At 37.6% G+C, this 24,846-nt stretch overlaps 3 protein-coding genes across 3 annotated transcripts; 1 reads left to right on the forward strand and 2 right to left on the reverse strand.

Annotated features, from left to right (window-relative positions):
• The first annotated feature begins 1,311 nt into the window (after positions 1-1,311).
• On the forward strand, positions 1,312-3,264 carry LOC149895204 (uncharacterized). Its single transcript, XM_090119185.1, has 3 exons — positions 1,312-1,402; positions 1,532-2,678; positions 2,853-3,264. The coding sequence occupies exons 1-3, from the start codon at positions 1,312-1,314 to the stop codon at positions 3,262-3,264; spliced, it is 1,650 nt and encodes a 549-aa protein (XP_089975311.1).
• A 16,693-nt stretch (positions 3,265-19,957) lies between these two features.
• On the reverse strand, positions 19,958-22,000 carry LOC149895205 (uncharacterized). Its single transcript, XM_090119217.1, has 2 exons — positions 21,214-22,000; positions 19,958-20,419 (listed from the first exon to the last, which is right to left on the reverse strand). The coding sequence occupies exons 1-2, from the start codon at positions 21,371-21,373 to the stop codon at positions 20,262-20,264; spliced, it is 318 nt and encodes a 105-aa protein (XP_089975343.1). The 5' UTR covers positions 21,374-22,000; the 3' UTR covers positions 19,958-20,261.
• A 120-nt stretch (positions 22,001-22,120) lies between these two features.
• Positions 22,121-24,200, reverse strand: LOC149895206 (uncharacterized). The gene has a single exon (XM_090119216.1). It carries the CDS (start codon positions 24,183-24,185, stop codon positions 23,031-23,033), a length of 1,155 nt encoding a protein of 384 aa, XP_089975342.1. The 5' UTR covers positions 24,186-24,200; the 3' UTR covers positions 22,121-23,030.
• Between the last annotated feature and the right edge of the window lie 646 nt (positions 24,201-24,846).

Consider the following 24,846-nt stretch of genomic DNA (forward strand, 5'->3'; position numbering starts at 1 on the left):
TGTGAAAACATTGAAAAACAAAGAGTCAAATACCGGCAGAAAAGATCAATATTAAAGTGATTTTCAAAAGTTATTACAACAATTTATAAAATTCAATCTTATAAATAAATAAATCGAAAATTCAAACTTAACAAAAATATTTCAAAATTTTCATTTGACCTAATATTACCTATGATATCAAACATCTAATAAGAAAGTATTTATGTAGTTACCAACTTTTCATCTATACTCTTTTATTATTGTGTTTAATTTCAAATCTTTTCTGATATTTGATGCCTTTAGACAAACAGTTCTTATAACCTTTTCCACGATTTTATTACCTTAGGACTTTATACCCATAATTTAAAATCATCAAGATTATATTATAGGGATGGTAGGGGGTTTGGGGGTCTAATGAAATAACGGACGACCCCATGACGATTAGAATGTATGTCATACAATTTTAGTACAAAACAATGTAGATACCACAAGCTACAAATGTATTTATTGGGCGATATAAGGGTATTATATTTAATAATTATCACATATGGGCACACGAAAAGATTTGTGTAAATATAGATTACTTATAAGATTCGAAATGTGATTTCGTATGTAGATATGTAAATATAGGTTTAAACAAATTCAAATGACCCGCGTATCTTAGTTATTAAATAGCTTATGTTACCTATTATAAATACCAACACAATAGCTGGTTAAATCTGAATTGATGGTCATTGGTTAAACTTAAGTGTTTTTATTAAAATTGAGACATTTTAATAGCTAACATTTAATTTCTGTCAGTTTTATCTGCAAAGTGTTACCTCACATGTGTTATAAAAATATTATTTCATCCACTTTAAATTTGTCGATAGTTTTTTATTGTTTGGATGAAATATAAAATCAACCGCGCTTTTTAACACGCATTTTGCTAGTAAACATCAAATTTTGTAAGGCCACCTAGGTTTAACCAATGTCTCCCGATTAAACTTCGTTCTAGCCATTATAAACAAGGTGCAGCCTCGATTCATATTATGTGGGTATCACTATTTATTGGTATAGAGTTTTTCAATAAGTAAAAAATGATTAATAAATAATAATAAAATAAGAGTTTTTCAATAATAATAAGAGGCGTAGGGATGTGACGACCCCACCGCCCACGGGCTGGATAACTGTGTGACAGTAGTTATCCAACCCGTGCAGCCAGTCAGTACCCATTCCCAGCAAGTGTGCAAACCGTGCTTCAGCTGGGGAGTACATAGGGTACTAAAAATATATGCAATTAACGGTTTCCTCGGGGAAGTGGGCGACCCTCGAGTGTATAAAGCCTGGTTAATGGATGGCAGACAACAGAATACGATCAGGGCCGCTTCCTGGGGGTCGACCGACCCGACCACCTGGTCGGTCGAACCCACCATCCCCACCAGTTAGCTTGACGACAGCAGGGCCGGCAACGACCCAGCATGACCCAACGACCTGCTGAATGACCGCCAATACGGCTTTCGACGTAATAGATCAACTGGCGATCTTTTGGTGCATGTGACTCATCTTTTAGGAGAAGCCGTTGAGGAATTCGGGGAGGCCCTTGCGGTCTCTTTGGATATCTCAAAGGCTTTCGATAGGGTTTGGCACGATAGCCTCTTAAACAAGCTCCCCTCTTATGGAATTCCAAGAGACCTTTGCACTTGGATCGCTGATTTTCTGCAGGACCGGTCTATACGAGTTGTTGTTGACGGATGCTCCTCCGAGCCAATGTCGATCAATGCCGGCGTTCCGCAGGGGTTCGTTCTCTCGGCAACACTGTTTCTTCTGCACATTAACGACATGATTGCTCCCAACATGTTTAGTTATGCAGATGACAGCACTATTGTCGAGAGATATAAATCCAGTGCCCGTACTTCAAAGGTTGAAATTGAATGTCTTCGGGAGGAAATGATCGATCGCTTAAACCTTACACTTCAGGCTGTGTCCGATTGGGGCGATGCCAATCTTGTTGGGTTTAATGCAGCGAAAACTCAAGCGTGTTTGTTTTCCGCAAAACGGAGTTCTATATCAACTACTCCGACCTTCCGAAATGTGCCACTAGTAATAGCCGACTGTCTGGAGTTGCTTGGTGTCTCCCTTTCGTCTACACTCAACTTTGGGCAGTTTATTGAATCCAAGGCCCATCTGGCCGCAAAAAAGCTCGGAATTCTGAACAAGGTCAAGCAGTACTTCACACCGGGACAGCTTCTTAACCTTTACCAAGCTCAAGTCCGTTCGTGTGTGGAGTACTGCAGTCACTTGTGGGCTGGCGCCGCTAAATGCCACCTAGGGGCTTTGGATTCAATTGAAAGACGTGCCAAACGTATCATCAACAACCCTTCCTTAGTTGAAGCTCGGCTCTTGAGTCTTGAGCATCGTCGTGAGGTGGCATGTCTTTCGGTGCTCTACAGATTGCATTTCGGAGAATGTGCGTATGGATTACACAATTTAATTCCTCCATCTCCATTACATAATCGTACCTCGAGGCGCTCCGAAGGATATCATCCTTTTATTGTGGATATCCCCAATATTCGAACTCGCCGCTTCGAGTCTTCCTTCATCATAAAAACAGCTAAGCAATGGAATTCACTCCCTAACACCATTTTTCCTAAACAATACAACTTGGACCTCTTCAAAGCCAGGGTGAATAGGCTCCTTCTAGGCAGACGTGCAACCAAGTAGGCCACATCACCGCTTCCCATCAGGTGGGATTGTGGCCAAACCTCTGCCTATTGTTAATAAAAATAAAAAAATAAAAAAAAAAATGTGGAGTCCGCTACTGGTGGAAACAGAAAGACTCGCATGAGATGGTCAGTAGACCAAAATAAAAATGCCATGCGAACATATTATAGGGCGACTGAGGGTGAAACCAACCGGACTGGATACCGAGTGAGACTGCTTCGCGAATTCAACACCTTGGAACCCAACATCGCCCTCACTGAACAAAATCTGGTTGACCGAGTTCGATACATCTTGCGCAGGAACATCTTTAGCGCCTCCGAACTCGAACAACTAGGATGTGCGGCTGTTTCCGCGGAAGCCCCTGAACCGACGCGCGTTGATGACCCACCCGATGTGTCAGTCCTTTATGAGGAGAACACCGGGGTGGAGATCAATGCGATCGGAGCGGAGGAAACTGAGGAAATAGCTGCCCAGGACATGGAAAAAATCAGGAGAGAGCTTGAGGAGATGATCTCTCATTACCGAGGAATACCGGTTAAGCAGCGCTCCCAGCTTCCTCGCGTTCCCTACAGAGCGTCGTAAATTGTTTATTCCTGTAATTTGGCATACATACTGATTTATCATATAAGCAACCAATAAAAATATATATTTTATACCTAACTATAGATGGCATCGATACGAAATTTCCGGCATAAGCTTCCAAAATCTACATACTAATACGTGCTTATTGAAAAACTCTATCTAAATTTCAGTGACACTTTCTACTTAGTCGTGTCTTGAAATAAAACTAGAAGATAAGGTACTTGAATAAAGTACTTAAATAAAAAAGTGGGATATTTCAAGGGCTTGCACACAAGTAGATTGTAAAGATTGTATATCATGTACACTGTGAGTACGTTATTTGTTCCTATAGAGCTAAATTATTGTTCATTTATATCTAGTTCATTCATTCATTCATTCATCAGCCCAAAAAAATGAAAAAAAAAAACAAAAAAAAAGTCACGCTGTCTCAATATTATTGATAAGAACACAATAGAAACACACTAAACTGTCTAGGTTAATTACCATAAAAATCATACTAATTGTATTCTAGTTGATAAGAAAAAAAAACATAATAAAATGAAAAAAAAATCACCCCGTTATTACTTATTATTGATAGGAACATTACAAATTGTCATCACACTATAATATCGATTACTCTAGAATATATTGTAAATTTTGTAAAAGTTACTAAATAAATAAAAAAAAATACAAAAAAAGTCATGCATACATCATTACTCATTATCGATAGCAACACAATGGGGATTGAACACAATATCGATGTGAATTACTTAAAAAAATAGTTACTAAGAAATAAACTTCTTATGGGCACTCTTCACAATCTTCGCGTCGGCGAGTAGTGCCTCTACTACGTTGAAAATGTTTAAATATCTAAAGTATTAAAATACATTTATTTTATGACTTTTTCGATTACGATATTGAAAAGTAAAAAGGGGTTTACAATCCCGATTATGGTTTATTTTCTCTTTTGTGTTTCAAGAAAATGTCAAGAAATTTAATTCAACACATCAAAGATAACTTTATGCATTGCTGCGTATAAAAGTTACATATTTATTAATCAATTCCTTGAACATAAATAACATTTGAACGTTATCGACGAATAGGTGTTTCAAAAGTTCAAAAGCTAATCTTAATTCCATCCACCAGGTAAATAATAAAAACATCACATAACTAATCGTTTAACAATTACTGGAAATACAAAAATACCCATTAATTAGAAAACATATGAAGCCTAGAACTTAAAGAAAGATATTCGATCGAAATCATTATTCATAAATCATTCTCATTCATGACGTCATTGTAAATATAACATTTAAAAATCATAAACTCTGGTGCGTATCACAATATAGTTAAGATTTGATGGGATTATGTGCACAACACTTATGATAGTTAAGTAATATAAAGGATTTGATGTATCCTATTTGGGGTATAAAAGACTGTCCTAATAGATATTATAAGTTAGGTAAGGCTATTTTAATTTTCGTTAACGTTAAAATCCAGTCAAATTACAGCCAGAAGCATCTAGAAGTAGCAGAATTCAAACACCCCTTATTGTGACAGGGTTAAAGCAAATCGCGCTTATAATATAAGAACATCATAATAGGCGTAAGAATCTGTAGAATTCGACATGTCATTGTAGAAGATATAACATGTAACGTGTTAATAAAAACGTATATAAAGCAAACATGTCAGTTTCACAGGGGTCTGTCTTTATTGTTCATGCAAAATATAACAAAAAAATATATATAGATTCGATACAAGACTGTTTAAATTAAAGACAATCTTTTGGCGTATGTATATTTCAAAATTTCATCAAGTTCCTTTATAATTAACAATAAGTAATTTTTCGTTTTTGACGTGACAACGTCTTATAATTCGATAAAGCTGGCTGCTCGCACGAAAAAACATGACTCATGCGGCGTTACCTCGCTCTGACTCATCTGAGGCGTTCCATGTAAGGCTTGAAGTGCGAGCGAGAGCGCGGAACGAGCGACAAAGAAGCACAATCGGACGTTGTCACGTTCAACAGCTATCGTCAGTAAACCGACTTTACAGACAACCAATTTTTTTGACGTGACAACGTCTTATAATTCGATATAGCCGGCTGCACGCACGAAAAAACATGACTCATGCAGCGTTACCTCGCTCTGAGGCGTTCCATGTAAGTCTTGAAGTGCAAGCGAGAGCGCGGAAAGAGCGACAAAGAAGCACAATCGGACGTTGTCACGTTCAACTATCGTCAGTAAACCGACTTTACAGACAACCAATTTTTTTTTATTAACACGTTATACAGACAGGACAAGCCATCATATACCTAGTTATTATATTATAAGGAGACACTATGATCATACTCTACTATAAATCTCGAGTTATAACCCAAGCCAATGAGTGGAGGATTGAATGAAAAAAATTGTACTATCATTTTATGTTCAACATCGTTCCAATCAGTAAATAACGGTACTTTAATATACTTTTTGCATACGTTTAACTTGAACAATGTATGAATTTTGGAATATAACACGTCCCGGAAAGTTCATTGAATAACAGCTTACCCTAGAATAGCCTTTTTTGGTGTACTTCTGTTATCAAAAACCGTAACAGTTACACTTATTTAAATCTGATGAAAGTGTGAGTGATTGATATTCCATTTGTATATACAGATCCATCTATATAATAATTATTAGACATTAATTGATTGAAATATGAAGCTGGATGAAATACACGATTTAAAATAGAATCGACACATATTTAAGTCTTCAAAATTTTTTGATGAGTGGTGTTTTGTATGTGAACCATTACGTTTTTGGGGTTTTAATTTGTCACGTCTAATTATATTATGTACTTTCAAAATTTCAAGGTCATAAGACTGTTAGATTGCACTACATGTGTTCATTAATTAGTGTAGGAGATAATCATCAAATTAACATACTTTAAATGTACATAAAATGTAAAAAGTATTCTAAGAGTTATTTGTTCAATACTAGAAAACTAATAAAATTGATCGACTCAGGCCAAACATCCTGATAAATAACTTTTTAATAAATATACTATCTCATGGGAAGATTTCACAAGAAAAATGTTAAGTAAAGAAATATAATGAAATGTATGTGTCTCATTTCCCTCAAAAAGATTTAGGACTTAACTTGATATTCACTGAAAAACATACTTTTTTAAATGCAAATAACGTGTGAGAACTTAACTAACAAATTTTCTGGAAGGAAGAAGTAAAAATAGCAATATTATATTAATTGCCACAATAAATCCAAAATTATATTATGTGAATTAATTGTATTTGTAGAATATGTATATATGATATAGTATATATTTATATAATATTAAATATATGAAAGTTTATTCATTCGTATAAAACAATTATATCCACGTCTACAACTAAAACGTTAAAGAGAAAAGCAGTTTTTGGATTATCCTCTTAAAATAAAAGAAACAAAAAAAAACGTACTATAAAATGAGACCACAATAATTAAGAGGTATCTGGTATTACACAAATCACTTGTAATGTATCATAATACTTGTAAATATTGAATGCTCAATCCTACGGTGCTTACGCTTCGCTGCATCTCATGAAATCATTTGCGCATTTTAGGATTGCCTCTTAATTATACTACTAAGGGTATTAGCGTCTTCAAAACTGCTCTGTTTCGCATTTAGTATCTCTTCAAGGCAGGGAATTTGCAATTGTATGCCATAATTATACTAGTTACCTATACTTAAAAAGCTGCCTACGAAATTAACAAAGCATAAATATTATGTTCAGCCTGTACTAAAAAGGTTTCTTTAGTGCATAAAATCCAGAGTAATGCAGTTTAGTCGTAAGATCATCCTACTTCGATTATTTACAACTGCTACGTTCGTTACGCTAAGCTACGTATGCTACGTACGTGTCGTAGCATACGTAGCTGCTGCTGGCGTAGCAAACACACATAGGCAAACGCTACGCAGTTCAATTTGACAGGCGACTCGCTGAATTAAGAGACGAATTACGCAATTATTAAAAAATCTATATAATCAATTATTGAAAAATATATGTCGGAGACGGTCAATAGCGCGGATGTAAAACGACTCTAAGCACGAGTTCCGGGAGGTGGCAGCACAGTGAAGTTGGCGGCCTACTTCATGCTTGTACCGGGTCGAGCCCGTGAAGGCTCGCCCTCGGGACGGCACTTCACATTCGAACATCGAAGAGTTCGGACCTTCCACTACTAGGAACTGTTAACCTTTTCTTTGCTAGTGTTTAATTTAAATGTGTAACGTAACGGTTATTAAGTGATTGTATTTAAAGTGATTGTATTAAAACTGACATGATTAAAAAGAGCAACTATGGAGTTTCTTGCCGGTTCTTCTCTGTAGATACTGCTTTCCGAATCGGTGGTAAATAAAGAAATGATTGAGTTTGAGGTGTTTCTTTGCTCGATTACCCAACGCAACGCCCACAGCTTGAAAATAGATTCACATTCTACACCTTGCTCCGACATCAGAATTGGGATCAAATCGAGCAAATGAGAAAACACGTGGCGATAACCTCGATACGATATACGATAACCTGATTAAAAGTCAAAGCGCCGCAACCACGTGGCACTTCGATCCAGTTTCAACGGGAAGAAGCATCCTACAGATCTACGAGCATACGTGTCACTGAGCAGCCAGTGACAAAGGGAGAGCTCGTTATGTGCGGGCAGGGTGGCAACTTCGCCTCGCGCTGCACGGATGACACTGCCGCTCGCATCACCGCGTCGGAAGCCGTATCATCGAGAGCAGCGCCATGTCATCATGTCGTGCACCGTGCCATTGCGTCGAGCGTCCGGCTTCGAGCATCATGCGTCGATCGTCGAGCATCATGCGTCGAGCATCATGCGTCGAGCGTCGAGCGTCATGCGTGGCGCCATGTGGTGCTGCATCCATACTGTGCGCCGCGGCACCAAGCTGGGCTCCGCGACACCACGCCAGGCGTTGCGCATCCACGCCAGGCGCCGCAATACCACGCCGGGCGTCGCGCTACCATCACTACTATCAACACGTCGAGCCTGAGATCACCGGAACCAGAGCGACGTGTCGACGTGTCGTGCAACTATCCTTCAATCTCATACAAAACCGGTCAGTAGATAACATTTCACTTTGAGTGTACAGTCAGATAAAGAAAATAGGATTTCAAAATGTAGTAACTTATTCGAAAGAAAAAGAAATTTATTGCCAAAAACATTAGTTACAAAATTTATTTTAAAATTAATTGAGGAAAATGGTCACAGCCTCGGCAAAATGCTGCACAAAAACAGTGCTGATTTACAGGTTGTACCGAATGTAACGATTAGATTTTGTTTTAAAAGTTGTAGCCTACAAGACCAGTGTATAGTTAAATCTGTTATTATTAGGTCATGCGATATTGCGTTACGGTTTTGTAGTTAGTTAAAACTTATTCCACTACATTCAGCCCATCTTAGTTACGCAGTGATAAATTAACAGTACCTATTTCACTTATTCAGGGACGGGTTTACTTTAGTAGGTAATTCACGTAATTTTAAAAATACTTTGTGGCGTAAGCACTGCCATCAAGATAAATTAAGTAACGAACTGCTTTAATGTTTGTTATTTTGTGAGCTAACACTAAAGAAAGAAAGCACATTAATTTGTACACTGCATCCAGATTCTTCAATCGAACGTAAACAATAAACATTCACTTGTCCGTGTATCAGAACAAAAACAGTATGCGAATTACTTTTAAATTAGTTTCTTAACTACCCGCGTTAGTTTCTTGACTACCCGCATTAATTTCTTAAACTACCTGCGTTACTTTTTATTTAGGCTAACCCTTGACAAATAGCAATTAATTGCTACACAAAGACAGCCTTATTGCTATTCGATTAAAAACGAAAAGTAATGCGTTAACTACTGCATTAGAGGTTTAAAAACTTTTCGTAGGTTTTATTTAAGGTGATATTTGAGGTAATTTCTTAAAATAAAGTTGTGAACAATTCACAGTATACAGTTTTTACGATATGAAGTTTTATGAAATGTTGCAGATTTAGTTTTATCGAATAAAAGGTAAATCGAGGCATTTAGTTTTGAATTTTTACAGAGAATTTATTAGGTCCTTATTTAGGCAGTTCATAATACAATGTCACAGATAATTAGCGTGTGTTCAAATAAACATCTGGCGTAAGATAAATCTTATAATTGGATCTACATTTGGTTTTAGTACATTAGATTGCTTTAAAATTAAGAACTCGTTAACTATCCCATCAACGTTAGGTTAGTTAAATGTTAAGATATTAAGACGGTTAAAAAAAAAAAAGAATATGAAAATAATCTTAAGGTTAATAGCGCCTTTACAGTTTACATACAATCGTCAGATAATGTCTGTTTAATTGAATAGAGAAAAGAAAAACCCATCCAGGTTTTCTGAAAGTTTTTGAAGTGAAACTTCTTTATCGGGGTTGGACAAAAATTTAGGGTAACATTTTTGCGTTACGCCGTACGCGTGACATTTTTGCGTTACGCCATACTCGTGACATTTTTAAGGTCATAAAGAAGTTTCACTTCTTACGTGTGTACTCTAGTACACGCATACATTTTTTTTCTTATCCCTATCACGCGTGATTTGACATATTTCTGTAAAGTTGCATATTGTAAATTATTTTTTGAAAAAATAAGGTCATAAAGAAGTTTCATTTCTTACGTGTGTACACGTACGCGTAGCACACGCACACATTTTTTTTTTTTGGTTTTTAGCTTCAAATAAGTCCTAAACGTGGAGTATTCGATAGTACCTAATCGATTTACATTGTGTGCATTTAATGTAATTTCTTGATAATAGTTTTTGTGACTAGCTGCAGTTTGACGTCAACTGAATACATCAATTAGGTAGTTGTACAGTAGTTGTTGAGTAGTTCATTCTTATTACGTTGAAACTAAAATTTAGCTCAGCCCTTTTGCCGTTCGATATTAGATTCACAGATGAGTTTAAGCCTACACTTATTAATTGTTTTAAGTTGAGTTTTCAAAAGTAAACATAACGTTAAGGAATTTAGCCATATGCAAATTGGCCGATAAAAAAAAAAAAGTTTTGAAGGGTTTCTCGCGATTTTTTTTTGTAGGCAGATATTATGTTATCACATGATTACTTTAAATTCAAGTTGGTAAATATTTAGTTGAGAATAAGCTTTCACCACTTTTTGAGTGTTTTCTGCGGTTCAGTTACGAATTATTCGTTTTAAACTTTTTAAGATGTTATTTTTGTGCTGTTGTCACATTTGTTTGTCAATGATCATAACAACAAAATAAAACTGCTGTTAACATTTGAGCAAGCTGCACAGGCTAGCACAATGATAGATTTGGGAGGTATAGTTCAGTAGAGTTCTAGTTGAGTAGGGTTGTAGCATACTGATAGTTGTGTTGAAAGACGCAGCTGGTAATAACCCTTTTGCAGATTTATCACAGCTGGCAATATCATTATTATCACTACCACATTCCAACGCGGAAATAGAACGTGTTTTTAGCCAAATGAATGTCGTCAAAACTAAGCTTCGCAACCGTTTGTCGGTAAAAACTTTAAATGCCATTTTATACATAAGATTCGACCTAAAGAGGGCAGGAAAATGCTGCTACTCTTACACAGTTCCGGATAATGTACTGCGCTCTATAGGCACCAAGGAAATATATAGTCTTGGCAATGAGGCTTCCACGTCTACGTCAACATTATCGGCTGCGGATGAAGACCAAGATATTAATATTTTATTTGATAATAACACACTCCAGCCAGCAGTTTTACGTATATTATCAACGCATACACCACTAGCACAAGCAGTAGATGTTGAAGCGTGTCTTGTGCTATGTGAACTAAATATTGAAATGTTGACACCACTTTCCGATAACACGTTTTTGATCCAAAGACTGATTGTTTGAGTTGTGGCGGGTTTATTAGGTTTTTTAAAAGTTAGTATTAATCTATTGTCCTCCTCATTCCTCAAATGTTTTGTGACATTGATATAATCAGAAAGTGCAGTAGCGGGACAAATACTTATATTTTCTTTAAAGTATGGAAGTATAAGAAGGGGTTGATCTCTACCCGGAGCCGAAGTTTTTATCAAGTCTGTTATGAAAATCTTAGCTCCACTGTCTGAGAAATAAATATTATTAAGATTGATAAGGGATAAAGTTTGGACCCGCTGTGCTGTACACAGCGCAAGTAAAATTACTATTTTTTTAGTCAACTGCTCCAAATTAATGTTTATATTAGGAAACCAGCTTGAGATATGGTTCAAAACTAATTGTGGGTCCCAAGAATAATTATTGTATTTAGGATTACTGGGTTTCAATTTGAATGCTCCCTTTAGGAGTCGTTTTATGCATTCATCCGACCCGATATTATTTCCTAAGATTAAAGACAAGGCAGACCTGTGCGAGTTTAAAGTACCATATGAAGCCCCTTTGTTAAACTCATTTGTTAAAAACGATATAACTGTCGCTACTGTACTTTCAAAATTGGAAATATTTCTATCTAGACAAAATTGCCACCATAGTTTATAAGTTACGTTATATTGCTTCTTAGTGTTACTGGAAAGCGATGCCAACATTAGTTCGACAGCTTCCGATGGGATGTTTCTCCGTAAGAAGGCTTCGCGGAGAGCCTCGCTGCAGCCAGCGTAAGGTGTGAGTGCAGTGGGCGCGACAGGTGACTGAAATGAGAATGCGTTAGATTCGTATCTGCTTTAAACTTGGAACCCCTACCCTTTACGAGAAAGCTCTGCCAAATGACTTCTCATTTCTTTGCTTTTAGGGGGGGGGGGGGGGCAATAAATGAAATGTACAGACTATACGGCTCTGAGTAAGTAGTGTGTATTGTGTATCAAACGTAACATTCAATTATGTATTGTGTTAATTTTATTTATTACGGATTCAACATCAAACAACTCTACGGTAAGTATCAAGGTGCGTATTAACTATAGAGCTATTGCACGCCTCATAAGCGAAGCGTTGAGGTGGGTACTACTGTCACTTCGCGCAAAACATCTGATTTTTCAAATTTAAAATGTCTTTATGTATCATACATTGCACTTGTAAGATAATACATACACACACATATTAAGAAAAAACACTATTTTTAACGTTCATGATATTTTTGATGTCATTTTTGTTATTTAAACTAGTTAAAAAACAGTTTAAAAAAGTTCTGTCTTGGACGTCCGTGTGTCTGTATGTGCGGATCCTTTTTCTTGTTAACACGATAGCGACCGAAATACTTTACTAATCGAGTCTTTTTTTTTCTCTTACGCTTGAGTATGCTCAGGAATAGAACCCTTTCATTTTTCAGGGTCTGATTCGATGTGGTTTAATTGTTATTAAATAAACAAAAATAATAATTAATAAATATTTATTAAAAAAAAATTATGAGGCGTGCACTTTTGGATTTTCCAAATTATTATTTATTACCTTACCTAATACCTATAGGTATGTTATAGCTAATTGCTGCTGGGCGCTGGCTGCGATTTCGTCCATGTATCTACTGAAAGGTTTCATGACATAATATGAGCACAGGGGAATAAAATAAAAATACCAGTATGTACATCCAAAAATATTTATTTCAATTATTACAAATTATCCTTAATCTAATTTTGAAAATCTAACACTGAATTAGATTCCTTACAATAATATTATTCAAATTAATAACAAAATAACGTATTTTACGGCTAAATTAATATTGAACTAATTATGTAGTTAAAACACGAAAGCGCATTACCTTGTTATACCAGCTGCATTAACCAAAAATTTTATATGATACAATATTTTCAACTGATATCGAAATGTACGAAAATAGTAGGATTTATTTTGTTTTTTTTATTACTATACTTCATAAAGACACAATTAACACTAGAGCGCACGCGCGTGGGACATAGGTCACCCAGTGCTATATATTGCTAAATATTTTTTTAAACAATCGTGCTTGAGTGTTGTTGTCTCAGGTATTCCCCGACTACCAATCACCGGACATTTTAGCAGCGTATCAGCTTCCTTGGTGCAACGAAGTGTACACTGCGAAAATATAAAAGTACATGGGTGACGCAGGTCCCCCGCGCGAGCGTTCTAGGAAGTTTTTGAAATCATACAATTACGAGTGAAAATCAAGTATACCGCTTTTATTTGTTACTGCTCTTATGATCAATTTATACTTTTAAGAAATTATTAATATATGGGTAACGAAAATCGAAATAAAATACTCATATTCGAGTGCTAGGACATACTTATTTTTTATCCATACTATAATATTATAAATGCGAAAGTAACTCTGTCTGTCTGTCTGTTACTCAATCACGCCTAAACTACTGAACCAATTTTTATGAAATTTGGTATGGAGATATTTTGATACCCGAGGAAGGACATAGGCTACTTTTTATCCCGGGAAAATCCCGGAAATCCCACGGGAGCGGGAACTATGCGGGTTTTCTTTGACGGCGCGAGCGAAGCCGCGGGCGGAAACCTAGTTGACAATAAAATTTTATTGGATAAGAACAACTTATTCTTAAACTTTATAATTAGATGATTATTTTTACCAAATTTGTAGTTTCCAAAGTAAAAAAAACTGATTGATCACAATAAGTAATAAATTAGTTACTTTTCACAGAGGTTTATGTTTAGCTCATAATTTAAGTAAAATGAGAAAATATTGATATTTTTTTGTTTCATCACTTAAAAATAAAGTTGATTCATAAATAAGTACTTCGTTTACTTTTTTAACTACGATTTTTATGAAAAAAACGTGCGTCGTATTGGGTGACATATGTGACCCACGCGTGCACTCAAGGAAAATTTTAGGCGCGAGCGCTCTAGTGTTAACTCGTACCTACTCATAATACGATACCTTGGAGTTGGAGCGAAAATATTGTTTGTAATAATTTGGCTAGGTAACTAATTATTGAAATGAAAATAATAATTAGAAAAATGCATTGTGAAACCGTTTTAACCCGGCGTCATTGAGGTTGGGTCAAAATGACCCGGCTTGTTTAATGTTTGATTATATTTTTGTTAATATACAAAATAAAACTAATAATATCTATATATGTTTTATTCTAAACTTGCACCCAAAATGATTCTTACAAAACTTTTATCTCTTAACATCTACATAGTGAATAATATCTGAAGAATGAAGCGATGAAATATAATATATGATCAAACGAACTTCAGAGTGAAGTTCGATCATTATTATATGAATCGCTTCATTCGAAGATATTAACACCCACCACACCCTAACCCAAAGTTTTGTAAGATTACAGACTCTAAAAATAACGAATATCGTACAAAGCGAGCAAATACTTGTCAGGTCGTAATACCCACAATTAAAAAAAAATAAAATCTAAAGGCGTGCGTAGTTGCTAGCATTGAAAAAGGGAACTACATAGTAAATAATATCTTCGAATGAAACGATTCATATAATAATGATCAAACTTCACTCTGAAGTTCGTTTGATCATACATTAGTACATTTCGCATTCAAATCATTCAAAATTATTGTAAAATACACGATGAAATTCGAAAATTTAGTTAAAAACATACTTTGTATAGAACGAATTGTAAAAACGCGTTCACTCGACCTAAGTAAGTATCTAATATGATATCAATAAACTAATCTGAATTATTACTGACTCTACAATTCCTATTTTCATTAAGTATTCCAATTTTTGGGGGGCAACGTTACTCGCGTCCGTAGGCTTTAACTCTAGATACCCTACACGTGCTCCCCGGGTAGTGCCAAATGAGTAACCGAATTATACTGGTGGAAGACAATTTGTCCCGGCTAGTCACCACCCATCTGTCAAAGCCATGCCGCCAAACGCTCGTCGTGTTCCGGGATGATGGCAGATGAAGCCCATGTAAAGAAGGGTAAAATAGGTATGAACAGTTGCTCTGCATTGGAGAACCGAATCTGTTGTCCATGTGTTGTTGTCCTGAATATCCTAGTCTTGGAGGGTAGCGGGATCCGAAGAAACGGTTTACCGCTGGCCGACCGCAGGTTGTAGGGGGCCCAAGTATCGAATTAGCCACTCGAGAAAGGCTGCCCCGCCGCCTGTGCATAATCCTGGATTGGCTCCAACGTGCCGACTGGCGATCGGATGAGAGGACCCGTTGGCGATATTCAGGGGGTTTCGGGCGTCCCCGCAGTCTCCAGGCTAGGTTTATTTATGGGCGATAGAATGTGGACATTAGGTGGTTCCATATGCATTGCCTCGTTCAACTTCTATTTTACTCCCCGCCTAATCACTCTCAAAATAAATATGAAAAAGTTACATAAAGGAATACAGAATTCACAGCGGCTGCACTTCCTCTCTCTTCAGGTGCACCTCTCAAATATTCGAGGCTTGCACTCTAATCTCACACCGGTCCACCACCATCTTGAGACTGAAAAGCCGCACCTTCTGTTCCTGACAGAGACGCAAATCCGATGTCCAGATGACACGACATATCTCGGGTACCCCGGTTACATACTTGAACATAACTTTCATCCAAAAGCTGGTACCTGTGTATATGTTCGTGAAGACATTTGCACTCTGCGTCTCCGTGACCTCGAGGAACCCAGTTTTTCTGTGCTTTGGACTATGGCAGATACGGGCATGAACAAGATAGTTTATGCTTGTGTATACCGTTCGCACAAAGGAGATCAGGAGACCACACGGCTATTTAATTATCTGAGTGAAGTAGCAGATGTAGTACAACTAAGATATCCGAGCGCTGAACTTGTCTTTCTGGGGGATTTTAATGCCTGCCATGCAGATTGGTTATTCCCGTTCCAGAAGACGGACCATGCTGGGAAAGAGGCCTTTAATTTCGCAACATCCTTCAACCTTTCTCAGCTAGTAGCTGACGCAACTCGTGTACCAGACATCGACGGCCATACTGCCAACTGTCTCGACCTTTTCCTGACGACAGAACCAGACCGTCATGTGGTCGTTGTTTCCGCTCCACTGGGGACATCAGATCACTGTCTGGTAAAGTCCATGTCTTCATACTCCCCTGCAGATCCATCGTTAAAGGGAACAAGGAGAGTATGGCGTTATAACTCAGCGGACTGGGATGAGATGCGGCATTTTTTTGCATCCTATCCTTGGCGACAAGTGTGCTTTTCTACGGCTGACCCATCCAGCTGTGCGGATAATGTTGTTGGTGTGATTCATCAGGCGATGGAATATTTTATACCATTTTCTGATATTCGCATCAACAACAATGCTAGACCGTGGTTCAACGCCCAATGTAAAGCTGCATTGGCTAAAAAGCAAGCAGCTTTCCAAGCCTGGGTCGATGCTCGAATCCGTAAAGCTCACGATATTCGGGAAAAAAAGAAAGCCTTTAACAAAGCTTCGAAAACCTGCAAAAAAATGCAAAAGAAGGCTCGCTTTGCTCATGTGCGGCATATTGGAAGTAAGCTTGTTTCTTACCCCGCAGGAAGTAAAGCCTTCTGGTCCTTGGCCAAAGCTGTCGAGTCAAACTTCTGTCGTCCCACTCTACCTCCGTTGATGAGACCCGATGGTTCTCTGGCTCATAAGGCAAAGGATAAGGCAGATGTTTTTGCCTCATTATTTGCCAACAACTCTCGTCTAAATCCACCTAGTATTGTTCCACCCTCTCTACAACATTGTGGCGTTCATATGCCTGACATCCGCATCACGAACAAGGAAGTTTTAAGAACATTGCGTCATCTCGATGAGAATAAAGCCAGTGGACCTGACGGGATACCAGCTGTCGTTTTAAAAACTTGTGCTCCAGAATTATCTCCTGTTCTTACACGTCTGTTTCGCCTCTCGTTAACGACTGGAGTTGTTCCTAAAAACTGGAAGCTTGCTAATGTGCAGCCTGTCCCAAAGAAAGGCAGTCGGTCAGACCCCACCAACTACCGACCGATTTCAATAACCTCCATACTCTGTAAGACTATGGAGCGTATATTGAATAATCGGCTCCTCATGCACCTCGAAACCAATGATCTGTTGAATGATCATCAGTATGGTTTCCGCCATAATAGATCTACTGGCGATCTTTTAGTGCACGTGACGCATCTTTTAGGAGAAGCTGTTGAGAAGTACGGGGAGGCACTTGCGGTCTCCTTGGACATTTCTAAAGCGTTCGATAGAGTCTGGCACGATAGCCTTCTAGGCAAGCTCCCTTCTTACGGCATTCCAAGCAACCTTACTACATGGATTGCTGACTTTCTGCGGGACCGGTCGATTCGTGTTGTTGTAGATGGTTCCTCGTCAGAACCAATGTCCATCAATGCCGGCGTTCCGCAGGGGTCCGTTCTCTCGGCAACACTGTTTCTTCTTCATATAAATGACATGATTGCTTCGAATATATTCAGTTATGCAGATGACAGCACTATTGTCGAGAGTTACAAATCCAGTGCCCGCACATCAAAGGCCGAAACTGAATTACTACGGGAGGACATGTTGGAGCGTTTGAACCGAACTCTTCGGGCTGTCTCCGATTGGGGCGATGCCAATCTAGTCGGTTTTAATGCTTCAAAAACCCAGGCGTGCTTATTTTCTTCCAAACGGAGCACCTTCACAAATACTCCGACTTTCCGCGGTGTATCTCTACCAATAACCGACTGCCTGGAGTTGCTTGGTGTTACATTAACGTCCTCACTCAACTTCGGGCAGTTTATCGAATCCAAGGCCCATCTAGCTGCTAAAAAGCTCGGAATCCTTAACAAGGTTAGACAATATTTCACACCAAGGCAGCTTCTTAATCTCTACCAAGCTCAAGTCCGATCCTGTGTTGAATATTGTAGTCACTTGTGGGCAGGCGCAGCTAGATGCCACCTTGGAGCTTTGGATTCGATCGAAAGACGTGCCAAACGTATAATAAACAACCCCTCATTAGTCGAGTCTCGTCTCTTGAGCCTTGAGCATCGTCGTGAGGTGGCATGTCTTTCGGTGTTTTATAGGTTACATTTCGGTGAGTGTGCGTGCGGGTTGCACAACCTTATCCCTTCATCTCCATTCCTCAACCGCAATTCGAGACGTGGCGAGGGATTCCATCCTTATGTTGTAGATATCCCTCCTATTAGAACACGTCGCTTCGAGTCATCTTTCTTAATGAAAACGGCTAAGGAATGGAACTCTCTCCCTAGCTCCATATTTCCCGCACAATACAATCTGGACCTTTTCAAATCGAGGGTGAACAGGCTTCTTCTAGGCAGACGTGCATCCAAGTAGACCACATCGCCGCTTCCCATCAGGTGGGATCGTGGTCAAACGTCTGCCTATTCATTATAAAAAAAAAAAAAAAAAAAAAAATTATCTTAATATTAGATACCCAATCTCGATTAAACGCGTTTCTATCTGTGCTTTTCCGTAAATCATTGTTTCATTTTCGAATGTCACTTTTAAAGTAACAAAACACGGCTGACCTACCGTGTTTCGAACAAAATGCATGAAAACTTTCATTAGTAGATAGTTAAGTCTTGTATTTTAAAAGCATGCAATAATTTGTATTTCATTCAAAAACATAATTCGTTTATCGAAACGTTTTTTGCTTAAAACGGTTTCACAATGCATTTTTCTAATTATTATTTTCATTTCAATAATTAGTTACCTAGCCAAATTATTACAAACAATATTTTCGCTCCAACTCCAAGGTATCGTATTACGAGTAGGTACGAGTTAATTGTGTCTTTATGAAGTATAGTAATAAAAAAAACAAAATAAATCTCGTGTAGAGCCATTTAAATCTCGATAATTATTTCTATTAATATTACCTATAGGTACAAACTTTTAAAACTGTCAATTAATGTCAATTGCGCGGCAAATTTGTATTTTTTTTTTTCTTTTTGAAAATTTCATCATCTGTTGTTTTACAGTATTTTTCTATGAAAATATGTGCAGTTTACAATAAAAACTACGTATATCGAAACAATACAGCTTTGTCTGAATATTTAACTATTGTCCTAGTGAATCATTTTCACTATCGTCGAATCAATTTAAAATTCGATCAAGTGCGTTCCGTTTCGGAACGCCACAGATAATAAAATATAGATAATAAAAGTGGCAACGCCACAATGTCATGGTGGTATACATTGAGGATACAAGCACTATAAAGAGATAAGAGAAGCCCGAAAACCATATTCCTGTATGTTCAGTTAATACAGGAAAAGTTATAGGTGGTCAGTGGCGATATTTTACGGCATGATATAGAATTTTAACAATTTCTATATCATATAATATCAAAATAATGTAGATAAATGCTAATGCTTCCTTCTAGGGAAGCGCGCTCCATCATAGGCCACATCTCAGCTTACCATTAGGCGAGATCGTGGTCAAGCGCTTCCCTATCACACAATAAAAAATAAAAAAATAAATAAATAAATAAAATACAATGAGCCGCAAAGATTTTATGAAAAAATTAAGCACAGATTTGAAGGTGCCTTGGATGCAAATACGACTTTTAAAACTGTCAATTAATGTCAATTGCGCGGCAAATTTGTATTTTTTTTTTCTTTTTGAAAATTTCATCATCTGTTGTTTTACAGTATTTTTCTATGAAAATATGTGCAGTTTACAATAAAAACTACGTATATCGAAACAATACAGCTTTGTCTGAATATTAAAATATTATGTTCTCAGTTCAATTACATTATTACTATTTTCGTACATTTCGATATCAGTTGAAAATATTGTATATTTAGGAACAGAAGTGGGAATGAAATAAAAAACACAACGTTACAATTATTTACAAAACTCGTTAATAACTTTATTAACACTAATACCATTTAAATTTAAAACCAAGAACACGAAATACAAAATACAAAATTATAAAATAATTTTACACTAATTCCACAATAATTTCTTTAAACATTACAGTAAAAAAATCTTATACAAAGGAAAATAACTAGGCAGTTGACTTCACAAACGGGCAGAGTTGTAGTATGTCAATTGACTCGCGACGAATGGTGCCGCGAATGAGCGCGCCAGCGCTTTTATCTGCAATCCGCCACCACTTGTCATCCCCTCTATTGGCGCTGTTTTAGTTTTTGTCTAACACGGCCTCTCCTGACTGGAGGACGTCCTCGTTCTCCTTTGTTTTATGCGGAGAAGTACAGGCTCCTCTCGAAGTGCCTGATGCAGGTTCAACAACAACGACTGGGTCATTTGTGGACTCCTCATCTTCAATACTGGCAGCATCTGGGAAGGATTAATGATAAGGTATTAGCAACTAATAAACATTACACTCCCCTTATAACAGGTAAGCGCAATACACAGAGAGGAAGCACTACGTTCGCTATCTCTGACACCAATGACAGTATAACATGGGCACAACGTTCGCGTATTATACTTTACGCATATAAAATAAAACGACCATATGACATAGGCACGACGTTAGCATATCATGAGTCCAAAACAAATGACGTATAACATAGGCACGACGTTAGCATATTATACGTTACGCATATAAAATAAAACGACCACATGACATAGGCACGACGTTAGCATATCATGAGTCCAAGACAAATGTATAACATAGGCACGACGTTAGCATATTATACATTACGCATATAAAATAAAACGACCACATGACATAGGCACGACGTTAGCTTATCATGAGTCCAAGACAATTGTATAGCATAGGCACGACGTTAGCATACTATACGTTACACATAGAAAATAAAACAACCACATGACATAGGCACGACGTTAGCTTATCATGAGTCCAAGGCAATTGTATAGCATAGGCACGACGTTAGCATACTATACGTTACACATAGAAAATAAAACAACCACATGACATAGGCACGACGTTAGCTTATCATGAGTCCAAGACAATTGTATAGCATAGGCACGACGTTAGCATACTATACGTTACACATAGAAAATAAAACAACCACATGACATAGGCACGACGTTAGCTTATCATGGGAAAACTATAATTTGTGACATAGGCACGTCGTTCGCTTATCACAAATTAGGGATCAGCTCACCCTCAAAAAACGCAGCACATGTCTCAGGAGTCCACTCCCCACGCCACGGCACCATGAATTCTGTCGCAGCTTGCGTCGATTTGCCATAAGAGCCCTCCAGTAACTGCAGCTCGTATCGACCGTGGGGAAGCGTTTTGACCACGCGATATGGGCCGCGCATACCCGAGTCGAGTTTGCCAGTTGTTTGAGCCTGTTTTATAACAAAAAGCAAAGAATTAATTTCAAATAACCGTGATGCCTTTCGGCTAGCATTCACAGTTTTGTCTTGCCAACGTTGGTTATATTTTTTTTAAACGCTCAGAAACACGTTGTCTACGCATTTCTCGTAATGCGTCGCGATTGGGACGAGAGCCTTCTAGTGCGATGTCACCAATGAGGTAACGTAAAACAGGTCACGCAGCTTTAATACCCACCAATAGATTCAGAGGTGAAAAGCTTGTAGTTTTCTGTTTTGTAATGTTCAGAACCAGCTGTAGTCGCCATATGACATCAGACCAATCATTTTGTCGGTGATTGCATTCTATACGAACCATGTTGAGTAAGGTTCGACAATAACGTTCAACCTGCCCGTTTGAATTATGCATCTCTGGTGTTATGAGATGCATGTCAATGCCCAAGTCAGTAAAAAGTTTTGTTATTTCTGAACTCTGAAACATTCGACCCCGATCTGCCACAAATAATTTTAGAGGTCCCAAACAAAGAGATAACATTATAAAAAAATATTTTTAATTCAGTGGAATCTTGACCAAACATAGGATACAAATTACAAAAGACAGTATTTGGAAAAATGTGCGTTTTTATGTGCTATACATATCAAACAATGGTCAATGTATTTTTTTTTACAAATAATAACACCAACCAGATAGTGTCTATAATTTTGCAAGGCCTTTACAACGGCTAAAGTTTCAAGTTTCCAGCTCATAGGAATGATACCTTGGCTCAGCACCTTGAGTTTGTTTACTGAAGTAACTCACCACCCGCTTATGCCCCTTTTCATGAACCTGAAGAAGCACTGCACCATATCCTATACAGCTGGCATCTATATGAACTTCAATAGGTAAAGCCGGATCATACATAGCTAACACAGGTTCACTGGTAAGATGAGAAATAATTACTTGGCGTGCTTCTTCTTGTTCACTACTCCAAATAAAAGGTACCCCTTTTTTCGTCAACTTTGTAATAGGCACAGCCTTTATAGCAAAGCCAGCTATGTAACGTCGAAAATAACTTGAACTGTCTGGTTTGTTTAACGGTCTTTGGAATCGGTGCTTCGACCAAAGCTTTAATCTTTTGACCACTCGGTCGTACCTGACCCTGACTAATCGTACGTCCCAAATATTCGATTTAAGTAGATAGAAAAGAGCATTTCTTTAAATTTATGGAAAACTCCGCGCTTGTAAGAGTTTTAAGAACTCTACGTAAAATCGACAAACCCTCCTCAACCGTACCGCTCATAATGAGGACATCATCGACGTAAACTAGGGCTTCACGATTTAATATATCGGTGCCAATGATGATTGGTGTATTCATCAATTTTGAACTAACTACGTGTAAATCTACTTCTAAAGTAATTTCATTAAACTCTATTGGTAAAGTGACAAAATAAGTCGATTCAATTTCCTGCCCACCAATACCACGCAAGATCCTAAATGCAGGCATTCGCGCACATTTCAAATGCTTTAATAATGATAAGGAAAATAATGATATACTAGAGCCGCTATCGATTAAGACATCGACTGGGATTCCCTGGATGACAGCTACAACAATCTTTATTCTTACTGTCCGGGTTTTCTTCGCAAAAATTAACATTGTTTGTATTACGTGCCTCCCGACTTTAATTTTGCAAAACACGCCTCAGTTTTATGGCCGGGCTTTTTGCAGAAATCACACAATACAGATTTATTCGAATTATTAATAGAAAAATATTTATGGTCATTACTTTGATTAGAAAGAATCGACTTAGCTTTTTTAGAACAATTTGATTGTGTATGACCATGTTGACCGCACAAGAAACATTTCTGTTCGTTAAATCGTCGTTTACGATTATTAACTACATGTTCAGATTTTAAAGAACGATCATAGCGCGACCTGTGATCAAAATGTCTGTTTGAGGAGGAATTGGATTTAACGTAAATTGAAAAGAATTCAACCAATTCATTTGTCGTTAGCTTTGCATTAATGGCTGCAGCGCGAATCTGCGGATCCGTAATCCCTCGTATTATTATTGCAGATATAAGTTCGTCACTTAACCCCCTAACAACACGCAACCTTAGAAGAGAGCGACGAGCATAGTCTGCATACGTTAGGTATTTATCAGAATTGGTACTCATAACGTCATATAAAATATTCGCGATATCAGGTTTCTTAGGACACAAAGGTTTAAATTCTTTTTTAAAATTGCTCCAACTACGGTCTGATGTTACCCATTCATTGAGCCAGGTCCTAGCATCTCCCTTTAAACAATTACCTATACGAGATAGACACTCATTATCATTCCATTGATTTATAACCTTAGCGCAATCGACCTCCTCACACCAGGTTTCTATATCGTTTATACTCGGATCAAAATTTGAAATGTAATAAGATTGGCTCAACCTCACCGTCGTATTGATTGATCGTATAGCATCAACAATACGATTAGTAGCGTTACGATCGCAGCCGACTGTGGCGCTCCCGGAATGTCCCGGTGAAGAAGGGACCGCCGACCCTGAGTGCGCCGCAGGCTCCGGATGCACAGCGACGGGCTCGACGATCCGTGACCTCGGCGGCGTTGTTGTCACACCGCCAGTGTTGGATCCTCGTCGTGACGGAGAAGAGTGACGTTCTTCTAACGACTTTAGTCTATCTGAAATTTGTTGCATTTGTTGTGTTAATGCATCGTTGAAAGGACTATACCGTCGTCGGCTGCGTATAGGAGGTGTAGCACTACGATTCCTAGAACGGCTTCGGTCTTTGTGCTTCTTATTAGGCATCTCGTACGTAATTTTTTTTTTTTTTTACAATGGAGGAAAATGTCGATACAAGGAAACGATAAAAATTAAATATGAAGAAAAAAAAACTATTAACTTAATATTTCGTTAACGTAAAGAAAAAAACTAAGTTGCGGGTACATTTAAAAAAGAATACGTATCGTACTATACAAAGGTGAAATAAGCGTAATTAAATCATATGCTGTAATTTTGTTAAACAAAACACATAAATCACAAAAGGTTTAAATAAATGCTTCAATTACTATACCAAAGCTGCTTTAAGCTATAAATTGATAAGAAGCTCGCTTCTCCTTAGATAGCAAATGATCGGAATATACTCACCAAAATTTTGCGTTATATACTTAGCCACACAACTACTATTTTAATTTCACTTAAACGAAACAATGAAAAGTTTATAAAGTATTATTGAGGGTAATTTAAAAGTGTAATGAACTAATTCGTTTGAAGAGTCAAACTGCCATTTTCAGAAAGCAAACGGTTAAGGACGCGTGAGAATCACTATCCCTCTTCTGAATTTAGGAACAGAAGTGGGAATGAAATAAAAAACACAACACACCACTTTCCGATAACACGTTTTTGATCCAAAGACTGATTGTTTGAGTTGTGGCGGGTTTATTAGGTTTTTTAAAAGTTAGTATTAATC

This window comes from Colias eurytheme, chromosome 32 (genome assembly GCF_061535395.1).
Source record: "Colias eurytheme isolate Ceu_HAF_F1 chromosome 32, ilColEury1 Martin Lab GWU primary, whole genome shotgun sequence".
Lineage (NCBI taxonomy): Eukaryota > Metazoa > Arthropoda > Insecta > Lepidoptera > Pieridae > Colias > Colias eurytheme.